Here is a 19,133-nt window from a genome sequence, read left to right on the forward strand (position 1 = left end):
GCCATGAGTTTTTTTTTTTTTATAATCACGGCAAAAGATTATTTTTCTGCCACTGAAAGTGTGCTTAAGTCAATTTTAACACTTTCTCATTTTTACCATGCAAAAAAAAAAAAAAAAAAAAAAAAAAAAAAAAAAAAAAAAAACACTATTTCAACTCCATGATGCTGCACACTGCTTATTTTATTCGGACTATAGACCGAATAATGATCAACTAAGGAGTCTATATAACAACAAAAATATCCTTCAGTCTCGATTTATCAGAAAATTTGGCAAGTAGAGACTTTAGAAAATAATGAAAACTGAAAATACTACATATCTTTGTAGTATTACGAAGAAACGGCATGGGATGCTGGTATTTGGCATGAGTGGTCGTGCATGCTAGGGCGACAATATAAGCCCCCGGCAGCGAGGCCCCGGCCTCTATGAATACTACCCATCAGAAAAGGGTTAAATAGCAAAACGCCAAACATTTCTTCTCTTAATCAATGGTCAGAATTCCTTGGTTTCTAATATGGGGCACTTGATAGGCTCAAATATCAGGATGAGATAGATACTAATATCTATTTGTTCTGTATATCCACAATATGGCTTTAAAAATGATCTGGAATCAACGCAACACACTTAAAATGAAACATTTTTCACCAGCATTTCTCAATGAATGGCATCACATGGCCTGTCAAATCTACAGGTGGCAAAACACACATGCACAGAAGGTTATTTTACAAAATAGTATAAATAATTACCAAAACATATAAAAGAAGTATAATAGTTCTTACAAGCACGTAGTAATACATGAACTACTTGACAGATCGCAGTAATGAGTTATATGTCACATTTGTTTTGGACCTCGCAAGTTAAACATGGGGACTAAGTCTGAGAGCAGTGCTATGCAGGGCCTATTTTCATTATTTCTCGGTAAATATAAGGTCACTGTCGATATACCTGTACTGCTTCCTACTCTATTTTTTATGCTTTAAAAAATGGTAGTGTCCATTATCCTCTATCTCCATGCGTCACTCTCAGTAACATCAACCTATATGTATGTATGTGTGTACACATACATACATATACAAGTGGTTAGAGCATCGGACTCAAGACTGTCACGACGGCAATCTGAGTTTGAGGGTTCGAGGCACTGGCCAGCGCGTTGTTCCCTTGGGAGAGGAACTTCACCTCGGGTAAGCCAGCCCAAGTCAGTGCTGGTCCCAGAACCGGGTAAATAGAGATGGTGACTCGATAAAAACACAGGGCGGAAGGCAACAGCAAACCACCGCTCTAAATTGCCAAGAAAATCATGGAAATCCATGATCGCCAATGTCCTTGTGAGACAGGGCACTTGAAAAATAAAATAATAATCATAATAATAATAATATATAGATAGATAGATAGATAGATAGATAGACATGTAAATGTATATGTATATGTGTGTATATGTTTATATATGTGCAGATTTCCCAAAATTAAAAAAATGTGTGGTGAAAGATAGTTGGAAAAGATACTCCTGAGTTCAAAGATGTCAAGCTGCAACTGACAAACCAAAAGATCAGTGCAAAGTAACCAAGAATAAAGTTTTTGACTGATGCTAGGACCACTCATATAGATGCTGAGAATTGTTAAGATATCCTTTTTTATTGAGCAAGTAAAAAAAAAAAGTTTGAAGGTGGCAAATGTTTAATGATGATAGTCATCATAATATGCATATTAGTTGATGTTAAAAGGAACCCAAGTTGTCACATACCATTGCTGTGTTCAATGCGTGTGTGGAGCGTCCTGTTGAATGACCGGAAGCTTAGGCTCAGCAGGTACTTGTCGTCAGATGAATCTCGAACAAGGAAGGCTCCATCAGGCTGGTCAAAGAGCTTTTCCTCAGCCTCGGCACGTGTGATTGGTCCCCAGTACCATCCGTACTTTGCCAGATGGAAGAGCTCTTCTGCCAGGCTCCTCTTACTAGCATCTAGACTCATGTCCTGAAGGTCCCACAACTCGCATCCACACGTCCGGTTGGGCTGTGGTGATGACGTCTCCGATATGGCACTGTGGTCAGCATTCTTGGCAACACCAAGGCCCCTTCTGGGAACATTGGCACTGGTGTACACACACTCCTCGACCCCCCCAACACTATCCACTGTCACTGTCGGCACTTTATCCCGGCCGTTGGCCCTGGGCACCTGGCCTTCAGTCAACACCTGCTGCTGCTGCTTCTGCACTGATGCATCTGATATGTAACCTTTAGGCTTGCTGTACAGGGACACAGCTGCCGTGATGCCCTGGCCACCCTCACCCTTGCCCCCTTGTGTGTCCACCTCGCCATTAGCTGCCAACACATGTGATGACGAGTTTTGGCGTGTAATGGGCGTGTTGATGGGAGTATTGATAGGCCTGATAGCACGCTTGCTATGTTTGCCTTTGTGTGTGCCCCCACTCCCCCCGCCCCCAGTGGCGTTGAGGCCATCACTAGAGGACTCCTCGCTCACCGACTGCGAGAACGAGTCTCCGCCGAAGCTGTTGGAGAGGCCCTCGACACTCTTGCTCTTCCTGGGGGCGGCCCGCGAGGACGAGGTCGAGCTCGAGCCGCCCTGCTGGAGAGTGTCCAGCTTGTCACTGATCTTCTTCTTCAACGTCTGCAGGATCCCGCCGGCTCTCGATTTTTTCTTCTTGTCGGCGTCGTGCTGCGAGGAGGAAGAGGCAGAAGAGGAAGAGGTCGAGGAGGTGGCGAGGGTCGTGGCGGCCGAGGACGACCCCAGCACCACCTCGCCGTTGGCACTCCCGCACCTGCTGCTCCCATGGCGAGGCGACCGGCTCAGCGCTAGGCTCACCTTCTTCATCATCTTCTCTCGAGATAGCCTTCGGGCGTGGGTTCACCGCAAGACATGGCCAAAGGACGCGGTCACGGGCTAGGGCACACGTCCACTCTCATCTGACGCTCCGCAGCTCTGCCATCTTGGGCTCTTGGGCTCCGGGCTCTTGGGATCCGAGGCTCTTGTTTACCGAATGTGCTGATTGGTCGAGGTGCGCGAGCCGCGATTGGCCCGCCGCCCGTGACGTCACGCCGAATTTTCTTTGACGAGGAAGAAAATGCGTAAACTTAGGGGTAACAGAGGTACTTCGATTCCGCGCTCACATCATTACGCTGAACTTGTCCTCATATTTGATAGTCTGACTGTCTTTATGATGTTATGCGGCATACACATGAAGCTAGATACTATCCCAATTATTTTGGTATAGAAATTATTTGTATCTTATCAAGATATTTCAGTTTTTTTTTGTTTACTGATAGTGAAGAACATAATAGAAAGAAATTACAACAATAGTATACGGAATACACACACATAGACACTCACATGTGTGTGTGTATTTTTATATATATATATATATATATATATATATATATATATATATATATATATATATATATATATATATATTATGTATATATATATACATATATGTATATATATATATATATATATATATATATATATATATATATATATATATGTGTGTGTGTGTGTGTGTGTGTGTGTGTGTGTTGTGTGTGTGGTGTGTTTGTGTGTGTGTGTGTGTGTGTGTGTGTGTGTGTGTGTGTGTGTGTGTGTGTGTGTGTGTGTGTGTGTGTGTGTGTGTGTGTGTGTGTGTGTTGTGTGTGTGTGTAAGGCCGCGTGGCCGAATGGTTAGAGCGTCGAACTCAACACTGTCACGACGGCAATCTGAGTTCGAGGGTTCGAGTCACAGGCCGGCGCGTTGTTCCAATGGGCAAGGAACTTCACCTCGAATGCCTACCTAGCCACTGGGTGGCCAAGCCAGCCCAAGTCAGTGCTGGTCCCAAAGCCCGGATAAAATAGAGTGAATGATTACCTAAAAAAAAAAGTAACACCGGCACTCTCCGTGGAAAGGAAATGGGGACCCTACCACGTACTCACTCCAAGAGCATCACAACATGAAAACTACAATTAAGTACCATGGTGTGACCACGGCGGCTCAGACATGAACCTACCGTTAAAAGATAGAAGATGTGTGTGTGTGTGTGTGTGTGTGTGTGTGTGTGTGTGTGTGTGTGTGTGTGTGTGTGTGTGTGTGTGTGTGTGTGTATTATATATATATATATATATATATATATATATATATATATATATATATATATACATATATATATATATATGATATATATATACACATATGTGTGTGTACATACATGTATATATATATATAATATTATATATATATATATATATATATATATATTATATATTGTGGTGTGTGTGTGTGTGTGTGTGTGTGTGTGTGTGTGTGTGTGTGTGTGTGTGTGTGTGTGTGTGGTGTGAATGATAAAACACTCTTTCATGTAGATACTGTGGTAGAAAAAAAATATATATATCCATATACGATAATATAAAAATATAGAAACATATAATGTGATTGTGTTGCACGTTCGTGATACAATTAGATGATTAATGCAATAGTAATAACATGAAATTAGCGCCGCTAAGACAATGGCCAAGTGCCGAAGGGCCCACCTAGAAGATTTTCATCTCTTGCTGATATCTCCGTCTTAAATCCAGTGAGAACTGTTAAAGTCTTCTTGTGGCTTTCCAATAAAACATGCACTTATGACAGGTATATTGGTCCTGAGTGTTTGTTATATATAAACTAAAATCGCGAAGTCTCTCATAACAGTTAACTTCTTGAAAACCTTGCATCATATAAAAGGGTGATTTTACAAATGGATATAAGATATCTCAAGTTTACAAGAGAGAAAAATAATATGAATGACATTGCTCAATGTTCGCTAACAGTCAACACACCGGACAGATTTCAGAAAAAGCTCTGCTGCAAAATTAACTGCAGAACCTTCGAGTGCAAATTTGAGTCAATCTTTGGCCCTTTATTCATTACGTCGTTGGCAACCAAGAAATTAGTAGATCAACGAAGACGTTCGCTGTAGAATGATGTAAGGAAATTAGAGTTACATACCGTCTGACTTATGAACATGGCATTTTAATTTCAGGAAAAACATTCAATTCTGCAATTTACCGACCATCCGTAACAGTGACGTCATAGGTTACCGTTGCGTCATTAATTTTTTTGGCCGAATGTCAGCCTCGCCAACCTTTCGGACGTTCCCTGGGACGTACATCTTTATTGGAAAAAAATATATTAATTTTCCTAACTTCTAAGCCAATATTTACACCCTTCCAAACTTTTCTTGATAAATTGGTAATAAATTTTATATTCCATTGTATGGTATTGGTAAAAATAACAATAACAAAAAATGTCACAAGACATTCGTGCGCGGCGGAAGGGTTGGCAGGGAACAGGGAGGAGCGAGCACCAAAACCATGATTTCTACTCGGCATCTCTTAATTAGGGTTTATAGCATTGCCAGGTGCTCAGGTGAGATTACATTGGTGTCTTCGGATCCATAGGTGATTCTAGATTCACGTAATAGCCACTTTGTTGCAAGATTTATTTGTCTCTGGCCACGATTTTGGATAGAGTAGCCTGTCTCGGAAAGTAAACATTGGGATTGACGGAACCTACAGCACTAATACTAAGGATTTCATTTCTTATTTCTGTTCATCTTAAAGTGCGTTCATTCATGACATGAAATTATTTGTAATCAAACCATTTTTTCTTTAGAAATCATTACTAATATGGGTGACAGTTACATTAAGTAAAGATACTGCTGATTACACAACAGCGTTTACACATTTTTTTTCTTTCCATTATATCAGACGATACTTTTGGTAATTGTCATTCAAAACTTTCAGAACATTATATATATATTTTTTTTTTCTATCAATCTATCCAAGTCAAGTGATTGCCAAGGCCTTTGCACTCAATGCCTTGGCCTCCCTGTAACAGTGGGCAAGATAGAGCTTTCTCTGGTTCTTTACTTGATGGAAGGCTACCAGGGAACCCAGGAAGCTCTATTTCGCCAACGTATGATGCATGTGTTTGAGGTTTGTTGGCAGTTACTTAAGTGTCAATAACCAGGGAGAGCAGAGGCAGAGGGCTGGGTAGTTTCAAAACATTTAATATATTTAAATTGTAGATGTTGCATAAGAGTGGAGAAGGGGAGACCTCTGTAATGTCATGAGCAAGCAAAATACTGAGACATTGTTTCCTTGTTTATAACACATAGACATTTTAGTTCTAGGCTTTTATAATTTCACATTTTTGTTTATAACTGTTCATTAATTGTTTCAGTCTCATATCTTTGTCTACAATTTGTTTGTGTGTTTTATCTAACATGTGAATCAGCTGGAGATGTATCATTGTTTTGATATACGGTTGTGGACAAAAATAATCACCCATCCACTGGTAGGCTCTGTCTCACAAAGGCTCCCTCACTGCACAGATAGGCATAGTGTGGTAAGGAAAGGAGGGAAGTCGTTAGGCCGGGAGGAATATTTGTGAAGTGTTCGGCATATAGTTTGTCTTTTGGTATATATTTACTTATCAGTTGCACTAAGGCACTGTTATAAAGACATGGAAAAACTACACTCACCTATATACACTAATGTGTGCTGGCAATAAATATATATATATATAATATATATATATATTATACATATATCATATATACATACATATATATATAATATATATATATATATATATATACATTTATCCATAACATACTAATAAACTACAACACCATATTATACATACACAATCTACACACAACACATACATATACACACACAACATACACACACACAAATAATATATATATATATATATATATATATATATATATATATATATATAATATATATACATATATAATACATATATATAATATATTATATATTATATATATTATATATATATATTATATATAATATATTATTATTATTATATATATATATTAATATTTATATATATATATATATATATATATATATATATATATTATATATTATATTATATTATATATATATATATATTATATATATATATATTTATATATATATATTTATATATTATATATTATTATATATATATAATATTATTATATATATATTATATATATATATATAATATATATATTATATATATATATATATATAATATAATATATATATATATATATATATATGATGTATGTATGTGTGTATTTATGTGTGTATATCAATATGCATATGTGTATGTATATTTATATATATATATATATATTATGTATGTTTATATACATATACATATACACACACTTTCTTTCTTTCTTTCTTTCTGTATATGTACTATATATTTGCATTTGTTTTTATATATGTAAATGAGGTTGGCTGGAAATTAACCCAATCACTACAGATTTATGTACTGTTCCCAGTAGGGTTGTGAATTTTGTTACATACAGATAGCTCCGTGTGTCCTGAGCCACCAAGGAGTCTATCAGTAGACCCCACTGACATGACTGATATGAAATACCCCCCCCCCCCCCCCACAAAAAAAAAAAATAATAATAAGGAAAAGGGTGAACAGGTGAGATAGGTACGACTAGTAACTGACTCTTTGGTGACTAAGCACTTGTAGAGCCATCTATGTGTAAATACAATAAGTAAACTTGTATTATAGGGGTTAACTGGTGCCAGAGTGTGGCAGGGCCACTTCCTTTCTTTTCTTTTCTTTTCCTATTTCTTTTTTCATTTTTCTTTTTTCTTTTTTTCTTTCTCTCTTTCTCTCTTTTTTTCTTTTTTCTTTCTCTTTTCTTCTTTTTTCTTTCTTTCTTTCTTTCTCTTTCTGTTCTTGTTTTTCTGATCTTTTTATTTTCTCCCTTACTTTTCATCCTTTTTATTTTGTTTTGCTCCCCTCCCTCTCTCCCCTTTAAATGGGCTTTATGACTTCATATACTCATTCAAGTTTTTTCACTAAGTAATCATTACTTATGGCTAAATGATATCTCACCTCATATTAGGGTAAGTTTTGTTTTCCAAGTAAAGGTAATATTATTATTGGGTTTGATATCATCACCATCATCATCATCTATCATTGTTATTTTTATTTTTTATTTTATTATTATTAATTTTACTGTTTATTATTATTAGTAGTAGTAGTAATTATTATTATTGATTGATATTATTATTATTATTATTATTATTATTATTATTATTATTATTATTATTATTATTATTGGTCATCATCATCATCATCATCATCATCATCATCAGTTTTATTTTTAGGTTTAGTAGTAGTAGTAGTAGTAGTTAATATAGTAGTTGTAATATTATTAATATTATTATGATTATTAGTTCATGACTATTATTATTATTGTTAGTTGTATTATTATTATTATTATTATTATTATTACTGTTGTTGTTGCTATTGTTATTATTATTATTATTATTGTTATTATTATTATTATTATTATTATTATTATTATTATTATTATTATTATTACATTAACATTAGTAAAGTATTAAGATTAGACACTATCCCATAACCATTCAGGGAGGTGGGTAAATAGGTGAGGTCTTGTAACCCTAGTAACTAATAGCCTCCTAGGTAATTATGTTAAGTATCTCCATTTAGAAAAAAATGAAGTATCAAAAGCCCAGTGCGCAGTGGTGCCAAGCATCAATAGGCTAGCATACTATGTTCATCTCTTGAGTAGAATTGGTATATTTTCAATTTCAATTAATGGTTAACTTGTACGTAAGGGGATGTGTTTGTGTCAAGAGTTCCAGGAGCTTTAACAAATATCATTTTATGAAAGTTTCCTTGTGATAACAAATTTTGAGTGAAAAATTGAACTCTGGGACAGTTATTGTAGTTCAGTGGTTATGAAAGAAAAAACACTTCAAACTTATTGGAATTCTTCTTCTTCGTTTTCATTCTCTCTCCGCTTTTCCCTCTTTTTTTCTCTCATTTTTTTCTTTTCTTTTTCTTTGCTTTTATTTTCTTTTATTTCATTTCATTTCATTTTATTTTATTTTATTTTATTTTCTTTTTTTTATTTTATTTTATTTTTCTTTCTTTTATTTTCCTTTCTTTTCCTTTCTTTCTTCTTCTTCTTCTTCTTCTTCTTCTTCTTCTTCTTTTCTTTCTTCTTCTTCTTCCACTTTTAGTGCTTTTTTCTTATTTTCATTTTGTTCTTTCTATTTTGCCTTTACTCTTTCTTGTTCTTTGTTTGTGTTTGTTTTCTTTTCATATTTTTTATGTTTCTTCTTCTTTTAACCTGCATATTCTTGTACAAAAAGTATATCAATCACTTTGTGATAAAAAAGAGTGACCAAAAAAGTGTAATTGACTGATTTTAAGATATGACCATGATTACCAAGAGGAATCAGTATCAGACTTTAATTATGCTTCAAGAGAATATGGAGGATCATGAAACTGAAGACTACTTTCCCACTTGTTTGCAGACTGAAAAGGAGATTGTCAAGGAGCTGGCCCAGATACTGCAAGCAGATAAAGGGAAAGTTTGCACTTGAAGGAGAGCTCAACAAGAGCCAAATAGATGTACAAACACATTGCAGCTTGGTTGAAATACATTTAAGATCATGGATTCAAGCACAGAAGTTGGAGGTGTACACCCAGACAGAAAAATGGAGGCTGAAGTAGCAGAAACAGGTTCTGAGCAAAGGGCTTCATCAGATGTTCCTGCACCTCAAAGAGAAGACCTTGGTACAATTCTGTGGCAGAAGGTCAAGTCAAAAGAATATGAGGCAGCCATGTGTAACATCAAGGAAGAGAGGCACCAGAAATACCTCAATCAGAATAGCCTGGACCTTGTGCCCATTCTCCTGAAACTGCTTGGTGAAGACCTTGATCCTGAGGGAGAGCAGTGCATAGAAGATCTGCTCGTCCATGTGGCTTCGGTTGCTAATGTCAAAGAAGCCACCATTGCATTTTTGGAAGAACTGGAGATGGGGTATTCAGAAAAGATGTTTCGTGTTATTTTGCATCCAATCAGAACTCTTCTCATGGGTCAGATATCACAGAATACTCGTCCAACCATGTTTTCTTGGATATTTAATACTCTTTATACTAGGGTAGTTATGTTAGAACTTCCATCAGGTTGTAACCTGGAGGGAGAAGAAAGAAAGCTACTAGATGCTGATCCCAGGGTGCAGGAAGTGACTGGTGCTCTTCGTTGGCTCACTGACTTCTATTTCCATTTTTTTGAAAAAGTCATGGCTGGAGACTTGGTCTGGGGTGGGAAGGTGGTAAATTCCAAAGAGTACTTGTCGTTTTTCCTCTTGCAGCTATTCCATAAACCCATTGCATATCTCGATGTATTTTGCAAGGAAGGAGACACAGAGAGCTCCCTGTATCGCACATGTAATGATCTGGCTGTGATGATAGCGCGGCTTACAGGTAACTCTTTCAAGTTATTTACTCATGTGGCTTGGAATTGCTCAAAAACTCTAATGGCCACCGAAAGTGAGGCCTTAAAAGAAGAGGATGAGAAACCAGAGGAAGAGAGCAAGACTGATGACGAAAAAGTAAAAGATGAAGAAAGGGAGAATGAGGTTTCTCAGCTGTCCCTGGCTTCTTTCTTTTATTGCATACTTGGGCAACATATGGCCAAGGATTATGTGCCTTGTGTGTACTCCCATCAGCATGTATTTATCAACTGCCTGCCTCTTATTGTTCAGCTGATGCAGGAGAAGGAAGAGTTTCCCATCCACAAAGGTCTGATCCTTGCCAGAACTCTTTTAAGTAACATTACAGAAAAGTCATTACCCAGTGAGACTTTAGAAGCTAAAGCTCATTCATCTTTCCCACAGCTTCTCCTTAGAATAATGATAACATGTAATAACAAAGAAATTCGTCTCTGTGCACTTGAGGTATTCCGCCCTTACCTAAAAAAATTTGATAGCATAGGTCGCTCCAAGCTGATCATGTCATTACTTCGCTCAGTAAAGCATGCAGGGGCACTAGGCCTAGTGATCCATGAACTCAAAGAAAATATTTCCCAGAATTTGAATCAAGATATGGAAAACTCAAGCTTTGCAGGACACAATCTAATTCAGCTCTTAAATCTAGCTTGTTACCTCCCCGATGATGAGAGAACTGACCTGCTCGAGTGGAGCGACAGTATCATGCAGGCTCTTAACTTGCTTGTCTTTTTGCTTTTAAGGGACACACAAAATGTAACTGGCATTAGGGAAGCTCTCCCTAAACTTGAGAAAAACTTTTTGACTCCCATTCAAACAGGACTGGATATCTCCAGAGGTCACTATGAACTGAAGCTGAAGGACCTTGAAAACCCAAGTGGCAAAAAAGATATGGAAACAGAAGTTACAGTGGGTGGCTTAACCCTTCCAAGTATGCCTGTGGAGCAGGAAAGAAAGGTTGTGCAGACTGCCTTGTGCTCATTTGATATGATGCAGTGCACCCTAGCAAGGGTTCATCAAGCAGCAGAAAGGAAAGTCTGATCCATTCATAAGACTATTATTACTCATCCCATCATTGTTTAAGTTCATAATAGAATATTAAGAAATTCAAATGAGAATTAGGCATCATAGTTTGTACTCACTCATTTAATCCAAGAACTGTGCAATAAATGACAGAAAATTGATTTCCTGTAAACAACCTGTGTTATTCAAAGCAAAGTATACTTTTGTTGGAATCTTAATGTATGACTACTAGGAATACTGCAATATACAGCAACTGCTGTTTGTTGGAGTTACTGAAATTATGCATTTATTTTGTGAAAGCATTATAGTTCATCTTGTAGAGACTAATGCATTTGTCATATTTTGCATATTTGTATGCTCTTGAGGAAATTCTGTGAGTAAAACAGTTAAAGTAAACAGCTTCATATGCTCAGAATTATATATGCACTTATATCAAAGTCATTGAGCAATGTGTAGTAAGTCAGTTTGGGATGGCCACTACCATGGTATTGAATGGTTGTTAGATGCAGAATACTAGAATAATGTGTTTGGGTTAGGTAACATAATTGAGTATGACTGCCATCAATATTAACTAGTAACTGCATCAGTTTCCGGCAAGGTTAATTTATCTTTATGTGAGCCATTGCAATTCATGTTGCTTTGCCCTTAATTTATTCATATTTTATACAAATAATTCCAAATAAAGGCATGATGAAAGCTATCTGTTTTATTAAAAATATTGCCTGCACTTTTTTGTTACATATAACAGAAGTGATCAAAGAAAGCATATTATTAGTTAACAAATATGTTACAGCATTAACAAAAGTAAGTAGGGATAGATTTATTTATTATTATTCCCCCCCCCTCTCTCTCTCTCTCTCTCTCTCTCTCTCTCTCTCTCTCTCTCTCTCTCTCTCTCTCTCTCTCTCTCTCTCTCTTCTCTGTCTTGTCTCTGTCTCTGTCTCTGTCTCTCTCTCTTCTTCTGTCTCTTCTCTCTCTCTTCTCTCTCTTTCTCTTCTCTCCTCTCTCTTCTCTCTCTCTCTCTCTCTCCTCTCTCTCTCTCTATTCTCTCTTTCTCTCTCCTCTTCCCCTTCTCTCTCTCTCTCTCTTTCTCTTCTCTTCCCCCTTTTCTCCTCTTTTTCCTTCTCTCTTCTCTCCTCTCTCTCGCTGTTCTCTTCCCCCTTCCTCTCTCTTCTCTCTTTTTTTCCCTCTCTCTCTCCTCTCTCTCTTCTTCTTCTTCTCTCTCTCCTCTTCTCTCTTCTCCTTCTCTCTTTTCCCATTTTTTTCCCAAGCTAAAAAATTTGATTAGGGTTTGTATTATAAATTACCTAACAAAGAACTCTGAATATTCAGATTCTTGTATATATTTTGTTGATAACAGGTAATATTATATTTAGATGAGTTTGAGATAGATATGTAAGGGTATTGTAGGGTAGTAAGTCTTTTCACAATTTTTTTTTTTTTTTTAGCAATTGATAATATTACATACATTATACATACCCTTTTTTTTAATCAGAAGTACTAATGATATGAATAGTTCCCTTCTAAAAAATAATGTTCTCAATCTGCTTTTTGTTACATTTTTTTTCTTCAGCTTTATGAAAACTGAAAATATGTAACATTATTTGTGAATGCAAGTCAGTTAATGCTTCATACTTTAAAAGGACAAGGGAAAAGTAGTCAAATATATGAAGGATGGATGAGTGATGTTTTCAGTTATATCTTCATCAGAAGTCATGTATGTCTAATGAACACATAATCAGAATGATATGTCAGATAAGAATCTTGCTCTATGAAACTGTTCATTCTCCATTATACCTTTTTCTACATTTGTTATAATGAACTCTGTTCAAGGGAGAAGTTGTAAGTGTAATCTTTCAAATTATGGTAACTCTCACCCACTAAAGTGTTGTTACCTTGAAAATGTACTTCAGCTGCTAATGCTTTTCAGGGTATAGCAGAGGGCTGAGTACATCAGCTTCAAAATGGAGAAAAGAGGAGACGGCACAGAGTGAAGGGACAAGCACAGGCCAAGATGCTTTTGAATCGGAGAGCTCTTCTGAGGAAGACTATGAGGCAGGGGAAGACCAACTTCGTGCAGAGATCCTGAATGCTGCTATGCCTTTTATATACTCCCATGGGTGGTCCCAGGAAGCCATTGCTCAGGGTAAGATGCATGTACACTGTCAGACTTCTTTGTCCTGGTGTCCTTTGTTTTCCTTGAACTTTTCTTGTAGATGAGAAATGCACCAACATTACTAAAAGTAATTCCCTTTTATTTAGTTTTGGTAATTAAAAAGTAAAAGATAGTCATGGTAAAGCATAACATGGTTTTGTTTCTGCCTTTCTCCCCCAAAGGAGCTGAGACACTTGGCTATTCTGGTATGGCACATGGGATGTTCCCCAAAGGGGGTGTGGAGCTTGTCAATCACTTCTATACCACATGCAACAACAAACTAGAAGAAAACCTGGCAGCCAAGGCAAAGGAGATTGAAAATAATCCAGAACTGTAAGTGCTTTCCTTTTTCTCTTCCTTTTTATTGTGCAGATGCAGATTTCTAGTTTTCTTCCTCCTCTTCACCATACTATGGGTTAAATTTGAAGCATCAAGCTCATATGCCAGGTGCTGTTAGGTCTGCTCTACATTGTGCATGTTAAACAGTTGTTCACTTATTTAGTCCTCTCAAAGAATTTAAGATAATTTCGAAGTTTTATTGTAAACACACATTTCAAAACATAATAAAAACATTTTTTTAATGTTTTAAACAAATATATATGCTATACATCAAAGGTTATATAGCACTTTGGTAAAATATTGTGGTGGGAAGGGTTTAAAGTTCTTTATTAGAACAAAATGCCTTAGATTTCAATGGTCATATGGCATTATAAGAGGGGGAGTAAATGGAGTAGGATAAGGTTTGATAGAAAGAGAAGGGTTAAGGACAAAGGATAATTAGATCAAATGGAGGGTATTTATACATCTGAGGAAGGAGAACATGCTGTTAATTGAAAAGTTTGGGGATTCCATGAGGATGTTTGAAAGGTTGCAGGGTCAGGGAAGGACAGGTAAGGAAACGTGAGGGTACAGGCTTCAGTAAAGCAAGAGTAGCATAGTAATTAATAATTTTGTTTCTCAGTGTAAATGAAACTGAAAAATATATGAAGCAACAAGTCTCTTCCATCTAGTGTCCCTTCTGTGGAGTTATTGTTAAATTGCATTAATGTGATTCTCTTGATTGTTGGAAAGGAAAAACTTGAAAAATGTGCTTGGGGCATCTTTGTTCCTATTCATCCCCTCTAGCTGCATCACTGGTTATGAGTACCCATATTAGTTAAATTAACAACAGGAAAAAGGGTCATCCACTTCTATAGTCAAATTATTTATCAACAGGAAAAAAGGGACCACAGCGTTTTATAGCTGAATCTGCGGAAGAAAGACTGCGCATGAATATTGAGTACCTGGACACTTGGCACCAGGCACTTGCTCTCCATGCCTCACCTACAAACATGCCAGAAGCATTAGACAATCTTGGGAAGCTTGTTGACCACATATGGTACTATGCAGGAGACAGATCTCATGATGTAAGTTTTACAGGATTTGTGTAACTGCATTTACAAGCTGCTAGAAATTTTAGATAGTTTTATGGAATAGGAGAATGTTGATGTAAGTTTTATATGTCTAATTTTTTGGCTTTTCATGTCCCATTGCAGTTTGTTCTCTATTGTTTTTTTCCCTGTATCTCTCGTTTCTTTCCAGTTTTAATTTCTTTAACATTGACTTTTCAGTTCAACTGGTATACCAAAAGAGGGATCTTAGCAGCTGTATACAAAAGCACAGAATTGTATATGCTACAGGATAAGTCAGAAGATTTTGAGGTAAAACTTCATACTTTTTTCTTTCTTCCTTTCTCTTTTTTTCAAGGATGGGGATATTCCAGTATCATATTTTTATAATGGTTATCTTTTTCTTGTTCTTTCATAGCCTTTAGTAATGTTATTGTTTTTATAACAATTTCCTTTTTGAAATAAGGAGTTATGATCTTTATCTTCATCTCCATCTCCATATGTAAATTAAGTATATGTCATAATAAAGCATTTGTTTACAAGTCGATCAGTCATTTGATTTGAGGATAAGCTATCACATGCCTACTAGTATAATTGCTTATATTTTTTATTTAATTCCTACTATATTTTGTCTTCTTTTGATATTATTGCTTTCCAACAGGATACCTGGGCTTTTATGAACAGACGACTCTCAGATGTCCACAGCGTAGCAAAGTGTGCAAGAAATGCAGATAATGTAACCAAGGATATTAGGAATGTTGTGAAGGCCGGACTGTTAACGGTAACTGTGAATATAATCTTGGTTTGGTTTTAATGCAAGACCATATAAGCCATATTCCTTTTTGTCTTTTCTTTCTTTGAGCATTAGTTTTTTGTCACAAGAATATCTTTAATATCATCCTATTATTGTTATAATGTTTGTGTGTTCATTTATTATAAATACTATATGCATTAAGTATTGTATCATTGATAATTTAAGGTGCATCAGTTAATCTTCTTTTCTTTTTCTTATTTTAGGCCCTAAATATAGTGGGAATGAATGACAGATCCCGCTAAACAGAAGTCATCACTACTTTGTTATTAGTATACATTTCATGTAAATAAAGATACACTATTTTAGTTGTTTTTTTTCTTCTTTCAAGTAATGTAATATATTTAAGGGCATACTTTTCATTGCTGAAGGATAAGCTTCAACAGTAATGGAAAAGGCTACAATTTGATAAACTGCAAAATTAATTTAGAATAAAGGTTTATACATTTATTTGCATTCCATGGTAATACAGATATTTATATTCCTTATTTTCTCTCTTGGAGGTCTGGTGTCAAGATGCTGTAGTGACTACGCTAAAAGCATAATTGGTACTTCCCAACTGAGGGTCATCGTTGTTAAATTAAACAACGGCCACCAGAACGAAAAACAGGAGAACAATCCCCAACCATCAGTTCCCATGATTGCCCATTACCCCAACCCCCTACTCCTTACGCACACGATGCACTGGCTTTCTACTAGAATTCTGGAAAAATTATTATCCGGTAATTTTTTCTTTTCATTGTTTGCTACACATAAAAGTTTGATAATATCTAGAGTTATCATGTGTAAGTACCTTCCATCTCATGGCGGATTTTGTGTTTTTAAGAAGTGAAGTGAAAAGTGTTGTGTTCATTTTAGTGCTTCATTCTGTGCATTGAATACCTCATGCACTCTTGCACATGTCAGTCAGCACATGTAGTGAAACTGGCACGCTGTGAGATACCGTTTGCTTCTAAATCCGAATGGTTCGTGGCGTGCGTTTACTTACGTAACAGGCCCATGATCATTTCCGTGTTTTGTAAGGTTTGTCAGCACATGTGCAGTAGTGAAATGGGCATGCTGTATGATACTGCTTTCTTCCAAAGCCAAATGGTTTGTGGTGTGCCCTTCCTTACAGGCCCATGACCATTTCCGAGCTGCGAAGAGAATTTTTTTTTTTCTTTCTTTCTTTCTTTTCAACTAATTTAAGGACTTATAATCTCTCAAAAAAAGAAAGACCACTCATATAATGAGTGATTTTTTTGTGTGTGGTACCACTGCTGAAGGAACACGGCAGTTCGACTGTTATGAAGTAGTCATAGGTATATGGTCTCAGAATGCATAATATACTGCTCAATAAAAATGCATAGAAAATCTTCAATCCTCACTAGTTCCGTTTTTTGTAAGTTATCTGTCGATTCCATGGACTATGGTTTTTGTCGCAATTCAAACCTTAGGATAATTGTGGACTTGCCTGTCAGCAGTTCAACTAATACAATGAGTATCAAAAAACAACAACAAAAATGGTTATGTTTTTACTATTCATTAAATAATTTATGCACACGAACATACAACACAATTTTCTTCCTGTAAACCTCCCAATCCTTTGTCTGTTGTCAAGGGAGGGCTTAGGAGGCGAGGACTGGGATCCAATGCTGGGAATCTTCCCTACCTTGGGCCTCAGCCCTCGACTCGAGCTAATTTTGCATGGTCTTTTTCTCCTTCTGCTTTTTCATTCCTGTCCCTTCTCCAACCCCTTCTACTATACGCTTCCCAAGGTGTGAGAGCCTTGTTGAAAGGATGAAAGGCTGATTTTGTGCCAGTCCTGAATGGCCTGTTTTAGTCGTTTAGTCCTTACCCCTCAAGGGGGACCCTAAGAGGTGGACTGTTTCTCTCCCCAACATACTCTAGGCCAGTGATGTTGTTATACCCTTTTTAGGTGCAATGAGGCTTGTCCCTTCATCAAATAGCTCCAACTGAAAGTTCCCAGTTCCCCCATCCCAATCTCTCCTTTGAGCATGACATTGAACATTATAACTGCTACCCCCTCCTCAATGCCTACTAATACATTATCCATTCAAATCAACACTCAAACTCCAGGAAACATTTCAACTTCATCACCTCTACCCCCACAACCTTCTTCATCAATCACCCCATCCTCCCTTATTACTTTACAGCCTCATTGTCCACCTCTCTGTAATAATACTTCCCTCAACACTACTCCCCTACGTCCCCGTCCTTTTACCACCCCTATCTCTGCAAATATCTTAAATACTCTATTCAGCCTAGCCAAATGGCACAGATTTTCCATGATCACCCCTACAGCTTCTTACTCTGACAACACTTCTCTTCCAGCAATGTCTCCAAAAACAAGTAGGCAGTCTCAGACCATAACTGACCTGATCGTTCTCGTCTTGTCATAATGCTATAGCTTGAAAGCAAGCTATAGCATTATCAACTCTAACTAATCTCTCTGGCAGCCCCATTCCTGCAGAACTTCATCCAACCCTCAATACTTGTACCAGAACTGTCACTATCTCCCAATCAAATTGGTCAGACTGTGGAGAAGACTTACTCACCTGCCTCATGGACTATGATGCGATATCAGTATAGTGCTACTCCATTCTTTTTAAAGGTCATCGCAAGAACCCCGCCAACATTTCCAAAATTACTTTCCGTAGACGTGACCTTTCCTTTAATGTTTACATTGGTAGAGAATCCCTCCCTGTCTGACTATATCAACTTCCTCCCCATCAGTGTCAAAATTGTTGGCATTTAGGACATCCTGCCAAACACTGCCGTTCCACAGCCCGATGCCCTCTGTGTGCCCAACCTGGTCATAACCAATCAAACTGCTCTCCACAGTCAGGCACATGTGCCCCCATAATGTAAGTTTGAGCTTGAGGTGGCAACTCCCACTCTGCGTGAAGCCAGACAGGAAGCACACTCACCTTTGCCTCTACTCCTCAAACACCTGTCTCCTCTTCCTCCCCCCCCCTCATCAGAAAACCTTTGTCTCACAACACTCCCCAACCAACTTCTTTACAGAAACTCTTTTAAGACATTCCAAACTATCTCCTTGAGTCCCAAATTGACACCGAAACCCCTCATCCACCCTCTAATTCCACAACCACTCTCTCCACACTCAAAGTGACTGCCAATATCCACCATCCTCCTCCTACTCATATTCCCCCTTCCTCCTAATCCCTCCCAACACAGCCCATCCCCCTAGCTCCAGTTCCACCTACATTAATCCTCCCTCCCTCCCCTCTCCCCCTTCCACTCCCTCCTGTTTACACACGTAAATCCCTTATGTCACAAATATGCCTTCCCCAGATCCTCCACTTCCTGATACAACACCACCTTCCCCTTATTCTTTATCTAAGCTCCGTCCCCTTCAAATTCTCCAACATGTACTGTAACTGTTATCACTCCTA

At 37.2% G+C, this 19,133-nt stretch overlaps 4 protein-coding genes across 4 annotated transcripts; 3 read left to right on the forward strand and 1 right to left on the reverse strand.

The window, feature by feature from the left end:
• Positions 1-1,710: 1,710 nt before the first annotated feature.
• Positions 1,711-2,977, reverse strand: LOC119573142 (putative GPI-anchored protein pfl2). Its single transcript, XM_037920202.1, has one exon. It carries the CDS (start codon positions 2,826-2,828, stop codon positions 1,731-1,733), a length of 1,098 nt encoding a protein of 365 aa, XP_037776130.1. The 5' UTR covers positions 2,829-2,977; the 3' UTR covers positions 1,711-1,730.
• Positions 2,978-5,293: 2,316 nt separating this feature from the next.
• Positions 5,294-12,059, forward strand: LOC119573151. The gene is made up of 2 exons (XM_037920213.1): positions 5,294-5,391; positions 9,363-12,059. The coding sequence occupies exon 2, from the start codon at positions 9,501-9,503 to the stop codon at positions 11,379-11,381; it is 1,881 nt and encodes a 626-aa protein (XP_037776141.1). The 5' UTR covers positions 5,294-5,391; positions 9,363-9,500; the 3' UTR covers positions 11,382-12,059.
• On the forward strand, positions 11,812-13,975 carry LOC119576888 (ubiquinone biosynthesis protein COQ9, mitochondrial-like). The gene is made up of 4 exons (XM_037924539.1): positions 11,812-11,848; positions 13,294-13,509; positions 13,701-13,851; positions 13,966-13,975. Exons 1-4 carry the CDS (start codon positions 11,812-11,814, stop codon positions 13,973-13,975), a joined length of 414 nt encoding a protein of 137 aa, XP_037780467.1.
• Positions 13,976-14,338: 363 nt separating this feature from the next.
• On the forward strand, positions 14,339-16,022 carry LOC119576899 (ubiquinone biosynthesis protein COQ9, mitochondrial-like). Its single transcript, XM_037924551.1, has 5 exons — positions 14,339-14,408; positions 14,734-14,924; positions 15,129-15,218; positions 15,568-15,687; positions 15,924-16,022. The coding sequence occupies exons 1-5, from the start codon at positions 14,339-14,341 to the stop codon at positions 15,960-15,962; spliced, it is 510 nt and encodes a 169-aa protein (XP_037780479.1). The 3' UTR covers positions 15,963-16,022.
• The last annotated feature ends 3,111 nt before the right edge of the window (positions 16,023-19,133 follow it).

This window comes from Penaeus monodon, chromosome 1 (assembly GCF_015228065.2).
Source record: "Penaeus monodon isolate SGIC_2016 chromosome 1, NSTDA_Pmon_1, whole genome shotgun sequence".
Taxonomy (NCBI): Eukaryota; Metazoa; Arthropoda; class Malacostraca; order Decapoda; family Penaeidae; genus Penaeus; species Penaeus monodon.

Excerpts from the sequence above, each read along its gene's own strand:
- LOC119573142 (XM_037920202.1), bottom strand. The coding sequence starts at position 2,828 with ATGATGAAGAAGGTGAGCCTAGCGCTGAGCCGGTCGCCTCGCCATGGG.
- LOC119573151 (XM_037920213.1), top strand. The coding sequence starts at position 9,501 with ATGGATTCAAGCACAGAAGTTGGAGGTGTACACCCAGACAGAAAAATG.
- LOC119576888 (XM_037924539.1), top strand. The coding sequence starts at position 11,812 with ATGTGTAGTAAGTCAGTTTGGGATGGCCACTACCATG. Across the intron at positions 11,849-13,293 it reads TTGGGATGGCCACTACCATG|GGTATAGCAGAGGGCTGAGT; the intron begins GTATTGAATGGT and ends AATGCTTTTCAG. Across the intron at positions 13,510-13,700 it reads CCAGGAAGCCATTGCTCAGG|GAGCTGAGACACTTGGCTAT; the intron begins GTAAGATGCATG and ends TCTCCCCCAAAG.
- LOC119576899 (XM_037924551.1), top strand. The coding sequence starts at position 14,339 with ATGCTGTTAATTGAAAAGTTTGGGGATTCCATGAGGATGTTTGAAAGG. Across the intron at positions 14,409-14,733 it reads GCAGGGTCAGGGAAGGACAG|GAAAAAAGGGACCACAGCGT; the intron begins GTAAGGAAACGT and ends ATTTATCAACAG. Across the intron at positions 15,688-15,923 it reads TGAAGGCCGGACTGTTAACG|GCCCTAAATATAGTGGGAAT; the intron begins GTAACTGTGAAT and ends TTCTTATTTTAG.